The sequence below is a fragment of the Astyanax mexicanus genome, chromosome 14 (genome assembly GCF_023375975.1).
Source record: "Astyanax mexicanus isolate ESR-SI-001 chromosome 14, AstMex3_surface, whole genome shotgun sequence".
Classification (NCBI taxonomy): Eukaryota; Metazoa; Chordata; class Actinopteri; order Characiformes; family Acestrorhamphidae; genus Astyanax; species Astyanax mexicanus.
This window is the reverse complement of record NC_064421.1, coordinates 42,109,216-42,127,509: the sequence shown is the minus strand read 5'-3', so window position 1 is coordinate 42,127,509 and position 18,294 is coordinate 42,109,216. Positions and strand designations below refer to the sequence as shown.

Here is an 18,294-nt window from a genome sequence, read left to right as displayed (position 1 = left end):
ATCTATACCGATTCTCCATAAACTGTTTATTTGGGTGAGTAAAGAGCTTTTGTTTATTTACAGTAAGCTTAGATTTTCAGATTTCGACTAAGGTTGGGATGCAGCAGCTAATGCTGCCCATCAGCGCTACAATGAGAAACCCTAAGTGTTCTGTTAAGCCAGGGCGATATTAGTTAACAGTTTGTCCAACATAGCTTGTTTAAACACTGTAAACTCGCAGGCTACAGTCCATTATACTCACCGCTAAACGGCGAAAGAGTTGGGGCTTAGCGTGGTTATCAGCTAATGCTAATGCTGCTTCAGTCTCGATACTGGAGAACTAAACTTCTGGATAACGCTGTACGTCAGCGGAGTGTCTTTACTGCTTCTTACAACCTGACTGGTAAAATTCAGACATACGGCGTACCGGAACCAACTGTACTAAAATACTAAAACCTAATAGAAATACTAACAAGTAATATAAGTACTGAATGTACTAACAGTACTAACAGATCAAAAAGTGTTAACAAATAAGGGAAGTACTAACAGTACTAATGATTAATAGAAATACTACCAAGTAATGAAAGCTTCAACAGCACCATTTACCACTGGATGAGAATTACTTGTAAGTTACATTAGCCTAGCAGCTACAGGGCAAAAACTAAGTAAGAGTAATATTTAAACAAGACAGATCCCAATGACTACACTTAAAAAAAATGAAAATGGAATTAGAGGAAACGGTATAAGTGAGAAATCTGCCAATTATCCACTAAAATGTGTAAAACACATACAATGCAATACATACAATTAATTTTCAATAAATGCAGTCCATATTTACCATTTTGAGTGGTCTAAGTGATCCAATGAAAGGGGCGGGAAAGCCCCAGGACTCGGGGCAGGGATACTCTCCCGGCTCCAACACAGACAGCAATCCCTGGAAACCTGGGTCACTGAAGACAATCCAACTACACACACACACACACACACACACACACACACACACACAAACACAAAATAAATATATTTTATTTATTTAGTTAGATAATCCCTTAATGATTCCACAGTGGAGACATTTGCAATGTTACAGCTGCATAGAGGACATAGCATTAGTGCCTCCACATTACTGTTCTGACACCCCCCATTGTGGTTTAAATCTGGGGGAAAATGCTTGAAATCAATTTCTGGATGAATACCAGCTATTCTATAAAAATGAAAAAACCCACAGGGAGACATGAGGAAAGCATTTCATGCATATTGCAGAACAGCTTGGTTATAAATTATTTTTGTGTTAGGCTTCAATCTTTAGCTACTTCCTTTATCTAAGAGTTTAAAACCTTATGGATGTTCTGGTTGACTTGTCAATAAGTCTATGCACTCCTAACTACAACACAAAAACAAGTTCTGTCTAATTATTAACTTTTAAATCTAGGGGAAAAAGCTTGAAATCAATTCTTGGATGAATACCAGCTAGTCTATTAGAAAAACACAGAAACATGAGGAAAGGATTTCATGTAATTCTTTTGTATTAGACCTCTATCTATAGCTACTTCATTTATGTAATAGTTTAAAACCCTTTCAATGTCCTGATCAACTAGACAATTAGTCTATGCACGCCCAACCACGCCACAAAAACTTAAAAAAAAAAAAAAGGTTCTGTCTAATCATTAACTTTCTCTCTGTAGCTACAGATTAGGGTTCAATTCTCTGCCCAGGCAAGAACACACCACTGCACCACACCAAGTCCTTAGGGAACAACACATTTCATCTTTAGATAGTTACTTAGTATTTCTCAGATCTATAATTTAGTGATTTCAGTCTGTATTAAGTAAACTCTCTTGTTATTAATATGGGTAGGAAACAGGGTATCTCACAATACAATATTATTACATTTTGTTGCCCACAGTGATGATAATATCACAATATTGTGATTCTATGATACTCGATTTATCACAAGACAGTTCTACGATGCAGCTACGATGCTTCACGGAGCAACATGTGTTGCTGAAGAGGATAAAATACTCCAAAATAAAAAGATACAAGGAATTAGGGCTGCACAGTATTGGACATTTTTTACATTGCAAATGTCTTTTTTTTGACTAAATATATTGGATATTAAACAATGCAGGGTCCATAACGTCACCAGCCCCGCCCCCACCCATGCGCTGACTCGCATCCAGACCAATCAAGAGCTGAGTCAGTGCCGAGCACTCAAAACTCAAGGAAAACAGCAAAACAACAGTAATCGACCCTTTAATCAGGCATTTAAATGTTTTTTTTAAAGGTGAATAATTGCGTTTTTCTGGGATTAAAAGCGTAAATTCAGCTGTAACTGGAAATATCTGCACAAAACTGTGCTGGACTGAGGTGCACAGCTTTTGACACAAGCACATGCTCAACCATGTGGATGGAGACCATGCAGTTACCTCATGTTTAATTTAGCTAGCCAGATTGGTGGAGAGTTTTAGGGATTTTAGAGCGCTTATGTTTCAATAAAAAATATTAATATTTTTACACCATGTATTGATAATGTATTGCAAACAAGAACACAATACGAAAAATCTACGAGGAATCTATGAGACAGTAAAGAAAAGCTTTTGTATTTATCTGAAGACTGCAATTCAGCAGCTCTGTGGACTAAAAAGTGTGGTGTGGTTTATCATAAAAAAAAGTTTTGCAGTTTTAAACTCCAGGGCCTCAGGAACCACTTTAGAGCTGTACAATAACGTCTCCAGACAGCGAGCTCTTCGTCTCAGACACGCACTAGCAGGCCTGCAACATTCCAGCGTTGCAGAGAAAACAACATTGCTCTCTTTCTCTCGTGCTTGTGTACACTGAGGTTCAGCCAACAGTGCCCACAGAGTTCTATACTGAAGCTCAGAGAACCTGCACCTGCAACCTTTTACTTCTAAAACCTCCAAACATTCATTGCTGAGAAGTGCTGAGGTATTACTGATGACTTGTTATTTGTGTTTTCATTCATTAATTCATTTATTTAAACCTTTACCAATGAGAAATTAATATACTTATTAAATATTATTAGGGCTGAGACCAGTCAGTCAACTGACGTGGTTAATCTGGAAACAGAGCATCACTACTTTCAGTGTTCAGAAGACAAAAAAATATTTAAAATATATAAAGTAAAAAATGATCTAGTCCGTTTTCCAGTCAAAACACTACACTATTAATTCTGTCTTCCTCGCAAAATTCAGGGAATTTTTTTTTTTTAAGCAACTGACACCACTAACGTAAATATGAATTGAATACATTAAAAATGTATTTTAGCAATTTTACATTCATTATTTTATTCATATTTAAACAGCTACTATTAAATGCTTACGTCTGAACCCATAAAAGTCCAGACCCATTTCTGAATATTGGGTTTAATTAATTTAATAAGAACAATTGTGGGCACAAAATTCTGTCAAGAATCCTGATGTGAAGAACACAACAACGATTTTATAATATGTATTTTTACATTTTGTTTCAGAAATCAGGTTATAAAAAGAATATAAAACTATTAATTAAAACTTTTAATTGCGTAAATGGTTGCAACAGGGCTGTATAGGCTAAAAGTACATTTTAAGAGGAGCAAGTTTTATCTTGAGCAATAACCCAGCACTTCTACTTTCTGTTAATAGGGTCAGATGAACAAACACACATTCACACCTTGTCCTGTGATGCTCTTAGGATGTTCAATATAAGTCATTAAGGAACTTAATGAGTTAAAATACAGAGTGCTGTGAGGAACTTTAACTCTAATTCATGTCAAACCCCTGTAAACGGGAGAGCTGAATTATATAGGCCTTGTATGCAGCATCTCTCTTTAACTGATTTTTAAAATGCTTGAAAATGTTACTTTAATTTCTTTATTTATTTCTTATTGTGGTGGTGAAATCAGCACTGGAACTCAAGCACAGGGATTTTCTAATCGCTAGAAAAACCTTGAACAAATACTCCAATTATTCATACTAAACGGTCAAATCTGATTTACCTGTTAAAATTCTGGTCAGGTACAGACCTTAGTATCTATTATTTGATGTGAGTTTGTTATTGCCAGTAACAACTTAAAAAGGTCATTTAAAAAGTAAATGTGAATGTTAATGCTTATAAAACATGAGCAACAGTCACATGTAAGCTTCTATTACAGGACTGGCACGGCCAACCCCACCCAAAACAAGGGGCTCTGTGTGTTCTCCTGCAGCTACAAACAAACTCCCAGCCTACACACAGAGTGCTGAATAAAGCCTGATGTTCTGCTGAAGGGAATGAGGTCTGTTTGAGAGGGCTGAGGATGACTCACACTCCAGAGTAGACCTTTATGGATCCAGTGCTTTGTGGAAGTCCATACGAGCAGACCTCCACCGTGTCGTCGCAGAAGGGCGAGACTCTGCCCATTCCGTTGGGCTCAGTGAACAGCTCGATCTTAGGCAGGCTGTAGTCCTGGAACACAGAGCATGGGAGAAAGAAAACATAAATATTACTTAAATATATGGAAAACTACTAGATCAGGGGTGTCCAAACTATTTTTGTTGGGGGCCAGAAGGATAAATATATTTGAAGTCACGGGCCACAGACTCTGTAATAAAACAAATAATGAAATATACCACTTTAAATAATACATTTTTCCTGATTATTTCATTTACACACCATTTTACTTGACTAACTATCTTTATCTTTGACAGTGTTGTGTAAACTGCGCTAGAAATGCGCACCCTCTCCGCTTTTAGACTCTTTGGCCCGTTTTACTGCTCTAGAAATGCGCACTCTCTCCGCTTTTAGACTCTTTGGCCCGTTTTTCTGCGCTAGAAATGCGCACCCTCTCCGTTTTTAGACTCTTTTGCCCCGTTTTTCTGAGCTAGAAATGCGCACCCTCTCCGCTTTTAGACTCTTTTGCCCCGATTTTCTGAGCTAGAAATGCGCACCCTCTCCGCTTTTAGACTCTTTTGCCCCGATTTTCTGCGCTAGAAATGCGCACCCTCTCCGCTTTTAGACTCTTTTGCCCCGATTTTCTGCGCTAGAAATGCGCACTCTCTCCGCTTTTAGCTTCTTTTCCCCCGATTTTCTGCGCTAGAAATGCGCACCCTCTCCGACTCTTTGGCCCGTTTCTGACACCTAGCGTTCAAACTTTGAATCTCACATTATAAAAACCTGCTTAACAGCGGGCCAACTTTCATTCTATTTCTAAAATACCTCGCGGGCCGCTCCAAAAAAAAGAAACGGGCCGCAAATGGCCCGCGGGCCGTAGTTTGGACACCCCTGTACTAGATATTCTACGGAAAAAGGAGGTGGTTGTGCAGATGAATGCCAAATCCCATTTCTGGGCCCCTTTAGGTTGTTGCAGTTAGTAGGTTTGTTACAATGTCGCTGCTTTTCTATGTAAAAACATGCAAAAATCTGTTGCTTTGTAAGCCTGAGCCATACAATCAGACAAAACAGTCCAAAGTAGGAAACCACAGTACAAGTTAGCCAACAAAAATGAATCATAAACATTATCAGAAAAAAAACAACAAAAAAAAAACAATTGGAACAATTTATGAGGAATAATATAAAACATAATACACTTGCACATTATTGCTGCCAATTATTTCACAAAATCCACCAAAACTCCATAAACATGTCCACTACACTCAATGTTTGCGTGCAGCAACTACCCATAATAGCGTTCCCTTGGTACCCTGTTGCTGCGAGGAATGCTTTGCTGGATTTAATTATACTGTTATGATTCTGCACTAAAACTCCCTTTTTAGTCTCAGCCTTAAGCTGAAGCCTCTTCACTAACATCCCAAACCAGGAGGACCATCATAATGGAATCCCAGTGACTCATTAAACCACAACCTGTGCCACTCATTACCCCATCTAGCACACAGAGCACTGAGCACCCCACACACTCTTCACATGTTTCAGAGGTGTCAGAAAACACTGAACTGTAAATGTAATTGTCAGGCAGGATAAAGCAGAGCAGAAAGTCAGCTCTCCAATTTAACTGCTGGTCTTCAGGCCGTCAGTCACTACAGCCTCTTTCACAGCAGAGCGAAACTCTCACCTCCTTCTCAGAAAGCAGAGATTATGAAGGAATGGGACTGGAGTCTCCCCCCAAAAAGTAAACATGCCAGCTAGCAATAGCAGCAGTAGCAGCTAGCCAAGTCTCACACTCCAAAAATATCTATCCTCAGTAGCAAACAAACAGGGACTGTTGGAGTTGTGTCTCCTGTTTTAACCATAAACATTTAAACATTTATTTTCACTATAAGGCGCACTTAAAATCCTTTTCATTTGTTTTCCAGTCAGGGTGTAAGAAGCAGTAAAGTCACTCCACTGATGTACAGTTTTACACAGGAGTTTCATTTTAGTTCTCCATCAGTATTAGCATGAGCCACTAACAGCGCTAAGCGCTAGCTCTTTTGTTGTTCAGAGGTGAGTATTCTCAGCCTGTAACACTGCTGCTAACCTCGGCTGGCACTGCTGGAGCAGCTTTAGCATTACCCGCTAACTGCGCTAAACACTAGCTCTTTTGCCATTCAGAGGTGAGTATATCAGACTGTAGTCTGCACATTTACATATTAAAACAAGCTAAATAAAAAGAACCTCTAGTAAATATCTTCCTGGCTTAGAATTTTCAGGGTTCCTCAGTGTAGCACTGTTGGCCAGCATTAGCCGCTAACCGCAGCTAGCACTGGTATATAATAACACCTGGTTTGGTAAATCAGAGCTTAATATGTCAATTAAATTAGGTGAGCTGCTAATGGAATGGAGCACATCCACTGGGGGGGGGGGGGGGGGGGGGGTGGCGCTGGCTGGAGGCGTCCAGGAGAATCTGAAGGTGAGCTTTATTCTTGTGACTAGCTCACAAGATCTCAACTACTTTGTTTAAAATGAGACATTACTTTTACTTTTTGTTATATTTATGTTTATTTGCATCTAGCCATGACACAATAATTGTTTTAAATGGAAAAATTGTTACAGGATTTATTTTGCTTAACGACTGGTAAATTTTAAATATATTTTTGCCTGTGATTAATTCTGTGATTAATAAAGGATTATTTTCTTTTATCTTAAAATATAATAGTAAAATAAGGCAATAACAAACTTTCAAAAGTTAATTAACATTTAATAGTTAGGAAAATTCAAAATTTGTAATTGGAATTTAAAAATGTTTTTTGTTTTTAAATAAAGTCAACATACCATATCAATCACACTAACTCCATGAATCAGGATAGCACTGTTTGGTGTGGATAATTTAATACTGAGCCTTTCCATTCTAATTTTTACAGTTGCCTAAATATTTGACACAGTATTGTATATAATATATATATATTATATACACACACACTGCAGTTTTACAGTGATTCTTTCAGCAGAGAACCATATCTTATTTTACGAACAGGTTCAAACAGGGGTAGACTACTGCAGATGTTCACAGTCAGTAACATAACTAGAATGTAGAGGCCCAGTGATAATTTACCCTTATAATACTGATCTCATCTAGTGTGAATCAAAATTTCATTAGTTGTCTGAGGTCACTTGTGGCACAGCCAAGTAACTAAAGGCCTAACCAATGAGATCTCGCTTTCCTGACTGCAGCTACCGCAAGATCACAGAAAACAGCTGCAGTTTTGGTAGTATTTTACTGACTTAGTAGTATTTTACAAGACCATAGTGGGTTAAGTGACATCTCTCTAGAAACCAAACCATTTCCGCACAAACGACTTAATTATATTATATATGGATTGAATTTTACAATACACAGCCCATGGAAAAAAATAAAAGACCAATTAAAATTATGAGTTTCGTTGATTTTACCAAACTGAACTGCTTAAACTTTTGGGAGTGGCATAAAGTTATGTAGTTTATAGAATAAAACAACGTTAATTTTACTCAAACATATACCTAGAAATCGAAAAGTGTTTAACTACAGTATAGTATGCTGAATCTAAAAAATAAAAATATCCAACAATAAATATTAACAACATTCATTTAAATTTTCAAATCTAGAAGGTCTTGGGTGTTTCCCACTCTCTTGAACCCAACAGATAATGCGTAATCAATAACAATGTTTTCCATTAAGTTCCATTATGTTCCTGACATTCTTACCCTCACAGCCAATCGAATGGAACCAATCACTATTGGCTTGTTTGGGAGCGGCACTCCATTTGGCCCAACCTCCTGGCCAGGGTCTGTCTCCGCCCACTCGTTTACCACTTCCGATGGCCCCTCTTCTAGAGCGATGCTACGGCCCTGGAAACCTGGCTTCTCATAAAGCAGCCAGCTAGAAAGATGAGGGTGGTCAAAAATTAGGTTATTAACATGTTGTCACCTTTCTAAAATAATAATACATTTCCTTTTTGCCCTAATCATCTCCTCATCCTCATCCACCTGTGGTAAAATGGCTACATCCTCAGCTGATCAGATCATTTGATTCTACCCCTTTACGATAATAATCTATGTGGAGAATGAGAGCGAAGATCATTAATTAAGTCAAAATAAAATGTTATTTATTTAATTTTAATAGCTTTCCAAGGCTAGGCTACCTTCACTAGTCTCGGTTTACTAATATCCATGATTCAGGGCTCGTCTCCAATCAGTAGTAATGAGATGTTTAGTATAATATGAAGTTTATTTCTTATGAATAAAGGCTATAGGCTATAAACATTGAACAGCTGTTTAGTCTTACTTTCATTTTTAAGTCTGAATTTAGTAAGGTAAACAGCTAAGCCTATAAAGCTGGCTAAAAATGCTCTACAATTTGTGAGTGTTAAAACGATGTTGTAAAAACAGTTTTTTCAATCAATATTGATAAAACTTTGAGTTAGGATTGTTTGTAGTTGGTAGTTCAGCTCGACTGTATGATCAACTATCCTCTTAAACCATTGCGTATTATTAAATAGCCATAAAAAACTGTCATATGATTTTTGTGTTTTTTGAAAAACCTAAAATTTTACAACAGTTCAGTTTACAAATTCTTATTCTTTAGAATGGGCAAAAGCCTTATTAATAATGCTGGAGTAGACAGAAAAACATTCCCTCATTACTTCACAGCTATTATTTGCCACTCTTTGCATCAGTACACACAAACAACCCTCTTACCATCCTCTGACGACCTTGAGGGAGATGATGGGGGACAGCTGTAATGAGGTGGCATCCTCTACGTCTCTGAACACCTCATACGCCTCACCTCCAAACTGGACTTGCTGGAAGATTACCAGCTATTGAGAGCAAAAAGAAATGCACATTCTGTTTTTTACTGTAATTGAGAAGCTCCTGGTTTGCCACATTATACAAAGATGTGCTTACGGCACACAAACTAGCAATGTTATTAAAATGAATACTATGCAGAACAATAAGCTGCATTCCCTTTTAACTCGTATGTTGGTATTTCTTAGTTCCAAGTAGTAAAACAAACACCTATTTCAAGGTAGTCTTGAAGGTGTGTTTGGGGTCAATATCATGTTGGCATATTGCCCTACAGCTCAGTTTCTGAAGGGAGGGGACCCTCCTTTGCTTCAGTACGTCACAATACATGTTGTTATTCATGGTTAACCCCCCACCACCATGCTTAACAGCAGGCAAGACACATGTACTCTTTACCTGGTTGCCGCCACACATGCTTGATGCCATCTGAACCAGATAAGTTTAACTTGGTCTCATCAGACCCCTGGACACTAACATATCACTTGAAACCAAGGATACTTTTTTGCCAGCGGTTTAGACAATAATGGCTGTGTATTAAGTTATTTTGAGGGCACAGATTTGCACTGTTATACAGGTGTAGATGTTGTACAGTGACTATTTTTCATTGTATTAAAGTGTCTTATCTTCAGTGTTATCCCATGAAAAGATACAGTATCGGTCAACATGTTTCTCTTAGGAAAGGAGAGCCCATAAACATGAACAAGCCGGAATGTCAGCTTTGTTAAAAACAGTTAATTGCTCCTTAAATGGGAGTGATTGCATTATTGTACTTTATCATTATGCATCAGTGGCATAGAATGTTCTTAAAATGACAATTAAACTGTTTAGAGCAATTATTTTTGGGACAATACGTCATCAAAACAAACATTTTGATGACAGGCCTACTTTCCAGTACACAAAATTATCCATACCTTTCCAGGGCGTTTGTGAAAGCTCCTTACTGTTGTTATCTGCAAAAGGAAATGTCAGAATTGTTAGTGCATTAAAAAGATCACAATTATAACCACACTAGAATGGTTTTCCTAGCATTGTGCATGTTCTGTAAGTTCTGAAAGTTTCTTTACTGCCTGCTGAGTGAAGATCCTTCGTCTGAACAATGAAGTGAAGCCCAGAGGGGCTACATTCTTCTGTTCTGAGGTAGGACAACTGATGTATGAAAGTACAGATGCTTGGAGAACAAGGCAGACAGTAATGCTCAAGTATACTGACATGCCAAAAGTCATGGAATAGCAATATGTAAATTAATAATGAAGCTTTCACAAGGTGTTACCTCAGGGGCCGGCTTGTGAAAGCCCACACCTGTATAAGTTGTTAGGTGTTATCTTGTGAATAAGGCTGAACACTGGCCATTGTGCTGTTGGCAATTGGTAAATATGTCATAGAAGAATCTCAGTGTGGCATCTGGCTAAAATTGTCCATATAAAAAAAAAGCAATTTACTTGTAAGGGACAGATTACACCCTCTTTCAGTGTAAGAGACCACACACACACATGTCCAACATGTCCAGACAGCATTCTTTAGCTTCAATGAGACATGGCACACAAGTCATGGGACACAATAGTAGACATTTGGCATGCCAGTGTATAAACCTTTCCTTTCTTTCATACAGCAGTAAAGCATAATACATATTTAACATTTCTATATATACATACATATATATATATATATATATATATATATATATATATATATATATATATATATATATATATATATATATATATATATATATACATAAAAGAAAAAGGGCTTACCTGAGTGCGTGTTGGAGAAGGTAGTTTGGTCTGTGTTGGTGGCTTTTGCTGAGAAACTGGCTGAGGAAGCTCGGGCAAAATCTTCTGGCCCAAACTGGAAGATATGCCTCCTGATGCAACAGAGATACTTCCACCCACTTCCATTGCTAGTAACAGAGAATGAGCTTCTGAGCTTTTAGAACTTGCAGCAGTGGCTTCCTTTTCTTTCTTCAAGTATTTCTCAAGATAGTCAGGAAGTTTGACTTCAGAGAAGCTTGGAACAGGAGGAGGGGTGGATGGGCTTTTCAGTGACTCACCAGACCCACCTATAACAAGCGCACCTCGATCTGACAAGTTCTCTTCTTCCCCCCTTGGCGGGAGGACAGTTTCAGATGGCGTCACTGGGCTCCTCTCACTTGGTGTTGGAACTTGTTGTGATGGCAAGGTGGGAGATACAATTCCAATGGCATCTGCCTCAGGCTCCGTTTGAGATGACTTCCTTTGGTTCCTTGAAGAGCTCATGAGGTTTGACAGAATGGACATTCTTTCCAAACGTGAAGAGATCTTTGCAGAACCATCTGTAGTACCCTGATCTTCACCATTCTGCTTCTCCTCTGCAGCATTCTCTTCTTCAGTTTTGTCTTGTCCCCGTCGTGAGGAGAGGGTTTTGAAGAGCAAGCTATCTTCAGTCCCTACTCGCTTGGGGAGCTGTTTACTTCTTGCTTCCGCATTTTTCTTCTTGATAAGCATGGCCGGAGATGGATCTTTTGGGCCGGTGGTCTTCCGCATCCCAAACGTGAACTCCTCAGGATCAAAGGTCTTCTCAAAACGATCTTCTTTGATGGCAGGCATTGCAAAAGCAGGTGTCATCATCCTGGTCTGGCCATGCTTTTTTGGAGGTAAAGAGAACGGCGAGCAGAGTTCCTTGATGTTGCGTATGAAGTCCTCTGAATTGTCAGAAGTGTCTAAGAGGCCATCGTCGCTTGCAGAGCAATCCATTCTTCGCTCCATCTTGTTTTGTTTCTTCTCAAATCCTTGGTCCACATCCAGCCAGCTGGATGGAGCCTCCTTGCTTTTTAGGAGTTTTTTAGAGGACAACGGAAGGTCCTGGGATGAGATCTGTTGGGATTTGTTAGGTGGTGGCGGCAGTTTCTTAAATGGTGCATCCTTTGCAGTCTCAGTAATCTTAGTCGGCGATTTGGTGATGTCAGGTTTTTGTTTTTGGATGGTTTTCAGATCATCTGTGGTCCTGGATTTCTTAACCTCACTCTTTTTATCCATATGGGTGGCCACCTGCGCTGATGTTTTGGATTGGCCTGCTTGGTGAGAAATTGGTTTGTCGATTGGTTTATCTTTCTCCGGAAATTGTTCAGTGGTGGCCGATTTAAGAGCATCTAGCACTGCTGTTTTATCTGATGGCTTTTGTAATGCTTCTGCTTCATCTTTACTGGCTTGAGGTGAAGCATCAGTGTTTGGTTTCTTGTGGCCGGCTTCCTCTATTTGAGCAGCAGTCGTGGTTTTTAATAGGGTTTCTGCATTCACTGCAAAACCATTTACCACAATGTTTTGTTCTTTGCAATCAGCTTGCTTAGAGGTCTCTGATGCACCCTTCAGTGGTCTGACAGACTGCTCAGAGCTTTCAGTTTCAAGTTCTTTGGCTTTTTTGTGGCCACTGGCTGCTGGTTTCTGTGCTATTTTATCAATCTTGGCAGCAGCGTTTCTGTCCTTATCTGCGATAGATGGCCCTGAGGGAGTCTTTTCTTTGAAAAGTCCTGGTTTTGTTTGGCTTGGCTTATCTGATTGGATAGCCGTGTCTGCTGAGAAATTTCCATTTAGTTTTTTCTCCTGGGACACACTGGTTTCTGGTGCTGGTTTGGTTTCAATCTGGCCAGATTTTTCCCCACTGATCACAGCAGCGAGGGCTTGTGTTGAATTACCAGATAGTACACTTCCACTGTCCTGATTCTGTGTTGAAGATGTGGTCAAAACTGCCTCTTTTGTCTCTTCTGTCTTGTTCAATTTCTGTTGGGGTTTAGGGCTTTTAGTGTCTGCAGTATGGTCTTCCGGTTTAACTTCCTCAGCCTGGACTTCTTTAGCTTTAGATTTCTCAGTAGGTTCATCGGTCTTTGTACTCAAACTCTGGGTGACTTGGTCAAGTTTCCTTTCCGATACTAGAGTGCGAGTATGCAAGTCTTTAGTACCATCCTTTGCCTTCACAATCATGCTCTGCACTTCTTCTTTAGCTTTTTCTACTTTCTGCTCAGATACTTGAGGTGCATCCTTTAAGTCTGCAGTATTCTCTACAACCTTAGCACTTGTATTCTTCACCTCCTCAGTTTGCTTCGCCTCCTGTTTAGATGGTAGAGTTTTTGACTTTGCAGTTTGTCCAGTGAGCAGTTCAGTCTTGTCCTTGGTTGTTTTTACTTTCTGTACAGAAATCTGAGATTGAGTCTCCAAGTATGCTGCATTCTCTGCAGTCTCAATATTAGTGTTGAGCATCTGTTCAGTTTTAACCATTTCTTGATTAGATACTTGAGTTGGAGCTTTTGAGTCTGATGTATGCTGAGAAGCTGTCAGATTCCTACTCTCCTCATCTTTGGGTTTATCCACTGTGGGTTCATTAACTTTAGCTGAAGTTTGCCAATCTGCAGTAGTGTTCATACTCACACTGTGCATGTCCTCAATTTTGTCAGATTTTAGTTCAGATATTTGAAGTGGAGCCTTCAGAGCTGCAGGACACTCTAAGGGCGTAGGGCCAGTTTCACTTTCACTCAATTTCTGTTCAGATGTTTGCAACTGAGTCTTTGTGTCTTTGTCCTTATCCTTTGTAGTTGTGCTCTGCAGGTCTTTTGGTTTATCCATTTTTTGCTCAGACCCTTCAGTTAAAGTTTTCAGATTTGCTATTCCATGCTGCACTTCTTCAACTTGGTTGATCTTCTGATTAGATGCTTGAGGTGGATTCTTTTCCGCGGTCTTTGCAGTTATGTTTTTCTTCTCTTTCTTTTCTTCTGTGTTCTTCATGCTCTGAATCTCTTTTGGTTTATCCATCATCTGTTCAGATGTTTGGTTTGAAGCCTTCAGATTTGCTACAGGTTCATTTGTTACTTTCTGCTCTTGGACAACATCCTGCTTTGATGCTTGAGCTGGTTTATCCGTCGGCTGTTCAGACGTTTTGGTTGAAGAGTTCAGATTTGCTGCATGTTTTACAGTTACATTCTGCGCTTCTCCAACTTGAGCAACCTCCTGCTTAGATGCTTGAGGTAAATTCTCTACAGTTTCAGTATGTTCAGTCGTCTTCAAAGTTACTGTTTGCTTTCCTTTCTTTTCCTCTGTGATCTTCATAGTTGTGTTCTGCAGCTCTTCTGGTTTATCCATCATCTGTTCAGATGTTTGGTTTGAAGCAATCTCCTGCTTTGATGTTTGAGCTGGAGTCTTTAAGGCAGCAGTAGGCTCAGTGGTCTTTACTGTCACTTTCTGCTTCTCTTTTTTGTCCTCTGTGTTCTTCATAACTGCAGTCCCTTTTGGTTTATCCGTTTTTTGCTCAGGGATTTGAGTTGGAGTTTTCAGATTTGCTACAGGCTCCACGGTTTCATCCTGTTCTTCTTTAACTTGGGCAGCCTTCAGTTTTGATGCTTGAGGTGGCTTCTGTTCAGCTGCAGGACATTCAACAGTCTTTAAAGTCACGCTCTGCTTCTCTTTGTCTTTATTCACTTTTTCTTCAGAGACTTGAGGTGGAGTTTTCAAGTCTTCAGTGCATTCAGTGGTTGTCACGCTTGTATTCGATCCCATGTCCTTCTCTCTGTTCTCTATTTTCTGTTCCCTTGTCCGAGTTGATGTTTCCTCTTCTGTAGTGGGTTTTACAGTGGTAACACTCAAGTTCTGTAGCTCCTTTTCTGAAACATCCTGTTCAGATGCTTGAGCTGGAGTCTGTGAGTCCGCACTCACACTCTTTGCCTCCACTTCTTTGTCCACATTCTGTTCAGCTGCTTGAGCTGGAGTTTGTGAGTCCACACTGTCTTGTACTTTCACTTTTTCCACTTCTGTTCTATGTTTAGGTTTTGTGGGGCTTTTCTGACGTGGCGCTGGTATACTGCTGCCTGCCGTCGGAAAATCGCTCAGCTCCTTTACGGGTCTGTTGAGTTTAGCCTCTGGTAAGGCTTTCACCACAACATTCCCAGCAGTTTGGTCACGTTCAGTCGACTGGCCTCTGCTTAGAGGACCGTTAACTGTGGATGAATCATCATCATGCTCCAGCCTGGCATCAGAGCGTGAGGGATGCCTGGGTGAGTCATCTTCTCCGTGGTCAACTTCTTCCTCCGAGGGCTGTTTTGGAGCGTTGGGCGAGGTCAGGCGAGGCAGCTTACTTCCTGTAGGTGATGCATCAGCTTTGTGTTTTTTTGGACTTTTTGTCCTGGTGAGGGGAGTTTCATTTGTTACCTTTATGCTGCTCTGCTCTGTTGGAGACAGCGGCATGTTTTCTGCTTTGCTGAAAGATTTAGGACTCTTATTACCAGAATCTGTCGATTTGCGTTTTGAGTCCGTAATCTTTCTGACTGTGGGTGAAGGCGGCAACTTACTCCTGGATGCCTGAGGTTTTTCAATTGCAGTTTGTGGTTGTGACAGTATTTTGGACCTTACAGCTCCCTTAGAGTCATTAGATGTAGGTTCTTCTAAGCTAGGAGAAGTAGGTGAAGAGTCAGTTTTGTCATTGGTGCTTAATGATTTTAATATGTTCTCTTTCTTTGGCTCTTGCTCTTTGGTGTAAGAAGTCCTTGACGCTTGGTTAGCCTCTAAACCTATAGTAACCTCATCCTCAACAGGTGACTTGGTTTCACTTTTGCTTGATGGGAGGGGTGGTTGGGGTTTGGTAACAGTTTTACCTGCCTGTGCCATCTCATGTGTCTGAAGCATAGAAGGTGAATCAGGTGACGAGATCTTCTCTCGAGTTCTCTTTGGTTTTGGTGGTACCTCAGGAGCCTTCTTAGGAATTTTTGACTTGTCAGAAAACTTACCGAAGGCAGCAGGCTGCTCCTTTGTTGTGGGTGATCTACTTTCTTTTTTCTCTCTGCCATTTTGAGCAGTCTTTCGTGCATTTTCTTCCTTCTGTGACTCTGTGTAACTTGTAACCTGAGCCACAGCAGCCTTCGTTTTAGCTGCTACTGGTGGAGCAGAGTTTTTTCCACTACTCCCAACATTTGATCCACTGCCTGCTTTCTCCACACGTCTAGACGCTCCTGTTGAGGTTTGCTGACTTCTTGCCACAATTTTGACCTGTCCTTTGAATCCAGACATATCTGTTGACTGAGATTCTTCTTCAGCATCTAGTTCTGCGGATCTCTCTTCATCCTCAACAAGTCGACACTCTGCATCAGCCTCCTCTTTGCTTTCTTCTAAAGAGTCATATGACTGCCGGTTAAGCTGCTTGATTTCCACATTAACGTTCTTGTGGCTTGGCAGGCTGTGCGAAAAAAATAACAAAAAACATAAAGCCACATTTATGCTGAGAAACAGGTATGGATGTAATTAAGAAAGAAGAATGTAGTTCTATCCAAACTGTCATGTGCTTAAAGCCTCAACCAGGGATTTGCAAAACCTTGGAAAGCAAAGTTTTAAGGAATTTTTCCATATTGACCAACACAAGTCTTCTTAGCACTTAAGGCCACATTGCCTTAATATATCCAAAACAACAGTAAACAGTAATACTGTGTGCAACTACACAACTACAGTGTTACGTTTGGATAAATGCTAATTCATACAAATACCCTTAACGCTTTAGAGTCCTATAAATAACTTAAATATAAATGAGAATCAAACATTTCTTTTTATGACAAAGTCTTTTGTTTAGGAAGCCTACATAGGGAGGGACATTCCCCCCAACTCTTTTAACGACACAGTTCTGCCTTGCTGATTATGGCCTTCAACAACAATCCACACTATTTTCTCAACACACAACAGAGTAACTGTGGTGACCAGTGAGTGACACATTCTAGCCTGAGTCACTGAAGCAGTCAGCATAACTACAACCATGCATAAAACATTACATATTAGCCTGAAAGTAACTGAATTGCAAACGAAATCATCTTTGTTCCTTTTTTCTGATTCAGTCCCATAGTATGCCTAAAGTTATCCTCAAAAGTTGACCCACTAACTCCAGAAACATATACATGTAAAGACAATAACCAAAACAGAATACAAATGATAAACTGCGGATCAGAATTAAGCCTGTTTAAACATGCCTACATACAATGGCTGATGAGTCATACACCAAAAACCAGGCCTGTGGAAAACCATTAAACGAAACAGACTTACCTTAATGTTCCTTCTGATTGTAAAAGCATAATAATATTGCACAACATGAGAGGTGAATTTAATGGACTCAATCTCAATACTTATCTCGGTATGCTTAAGAAGAATGGCTACATGCAACACATTATGATAAACCTTAAAGAAAGGTATTACAATATCTCAGACAACAGGTGCGTGTGGGCCTGTATGGGTTTTGTCCATAGATTCCATGTTGGTGCCACATATGGACGTATGTGATGGGACTAGAATAGAATAAACATGAGCCCCATCAGGGTTAAACACCGAGGCTTACACTTTTAGGGGACAGGGATTAAGACTAGTCTTAAACCACACTGTAATTTCAATGGAGATTTCCCCAATGAAAGGGAAAATTAGGCTAGGACTAGGCTTAATTCCTGTCCGACCTACAGAGCCTATGCCCATCTAGCCACACATTGCACTAGGACTGGGCGATATACCCGTTTTTTTAAGAATTATGGTATATTGTATTGTATTTGGTATATTTTCATACAAGATTAAACTAGAATGTTTATATTAATATAGACTATATTGCATTTCAATGTGCTCCAACAGTTTGCCTTTATTGTCTCCAGTCCCCAGTTAGTCGATACCAATACATAGAAAACTGATCTTTTTTTTTTTTATCTCTTTCCATATCGCACAGCCCTACATTCCACCAATGTAAGTCCCACATGAGAATGTTGGCTGGGATTCATTAATAATTGGTAACACTGAAAACATAACAGTGCAATATATATATAAAAAAAAACATGATTGCACTCTTCATGGTATTTGACTGACTCAGCAGACTGAACTGGATTATGTTGTTTGAGAAGGTGAAATTTGCATTACAATTTGAACAAGAATGTACTCTTTACTGAAGAAACCAAATTAAATCAGACACAGATATATAAAATGACAATATATTACGATATTGTCATTTGCAAAATCTAGTATTAAACAGATTTGAATGTATCTCCTTATGATATATTTATCTTATATTAAACTTTGGCCTTATAAACATCACATGCCAATACTACAACTATCACAGTTGAAGATAAATATATTTACAGGGTAATAGCACAAA

General features: G+C 39.4%; 1 protein-coding gene across 2 annotated transcripts in view; it reads right to left on the bottom strand.

The window, feature by feature from the left end:
- crybg1a (crystallin beta-gamma domain containing 1a) overlaps positions 1-18,294 on the bottom strand; it is a 110,019-nt gene that overhangs the window by 24,445 nt on the left and 67,280 nt on the right. For both annotated transcript variants that reach the window (XM_022672652.2, XM_022672653.2), the window contains 6 exons: positions 10,923-16,359; positions 10,080-10,118; positions 9,064-9,182; positions 8,071-8,245; positions 4,280-4,419; positions 818-944 (listed from right to left, as the gene is read on the bottom strand). In XM_022672652.2, the coding sequence (XP_022528373.2) occupies positions 818-944; positions 4,280-4,419; positions 8,071-8,245; positions 9,064-9,182; positions 10,080-10,118; positions 10,923-16,359 (6,037 nt within the window). The remainder of the gene's footprint in view (positions 1-817; positions 945-4,279; positions 4,420-8,070; positions 8,246-9,063; positions 9,183-10,079; positions 10,119-10,922; positions 16,360-18,294) is intronic.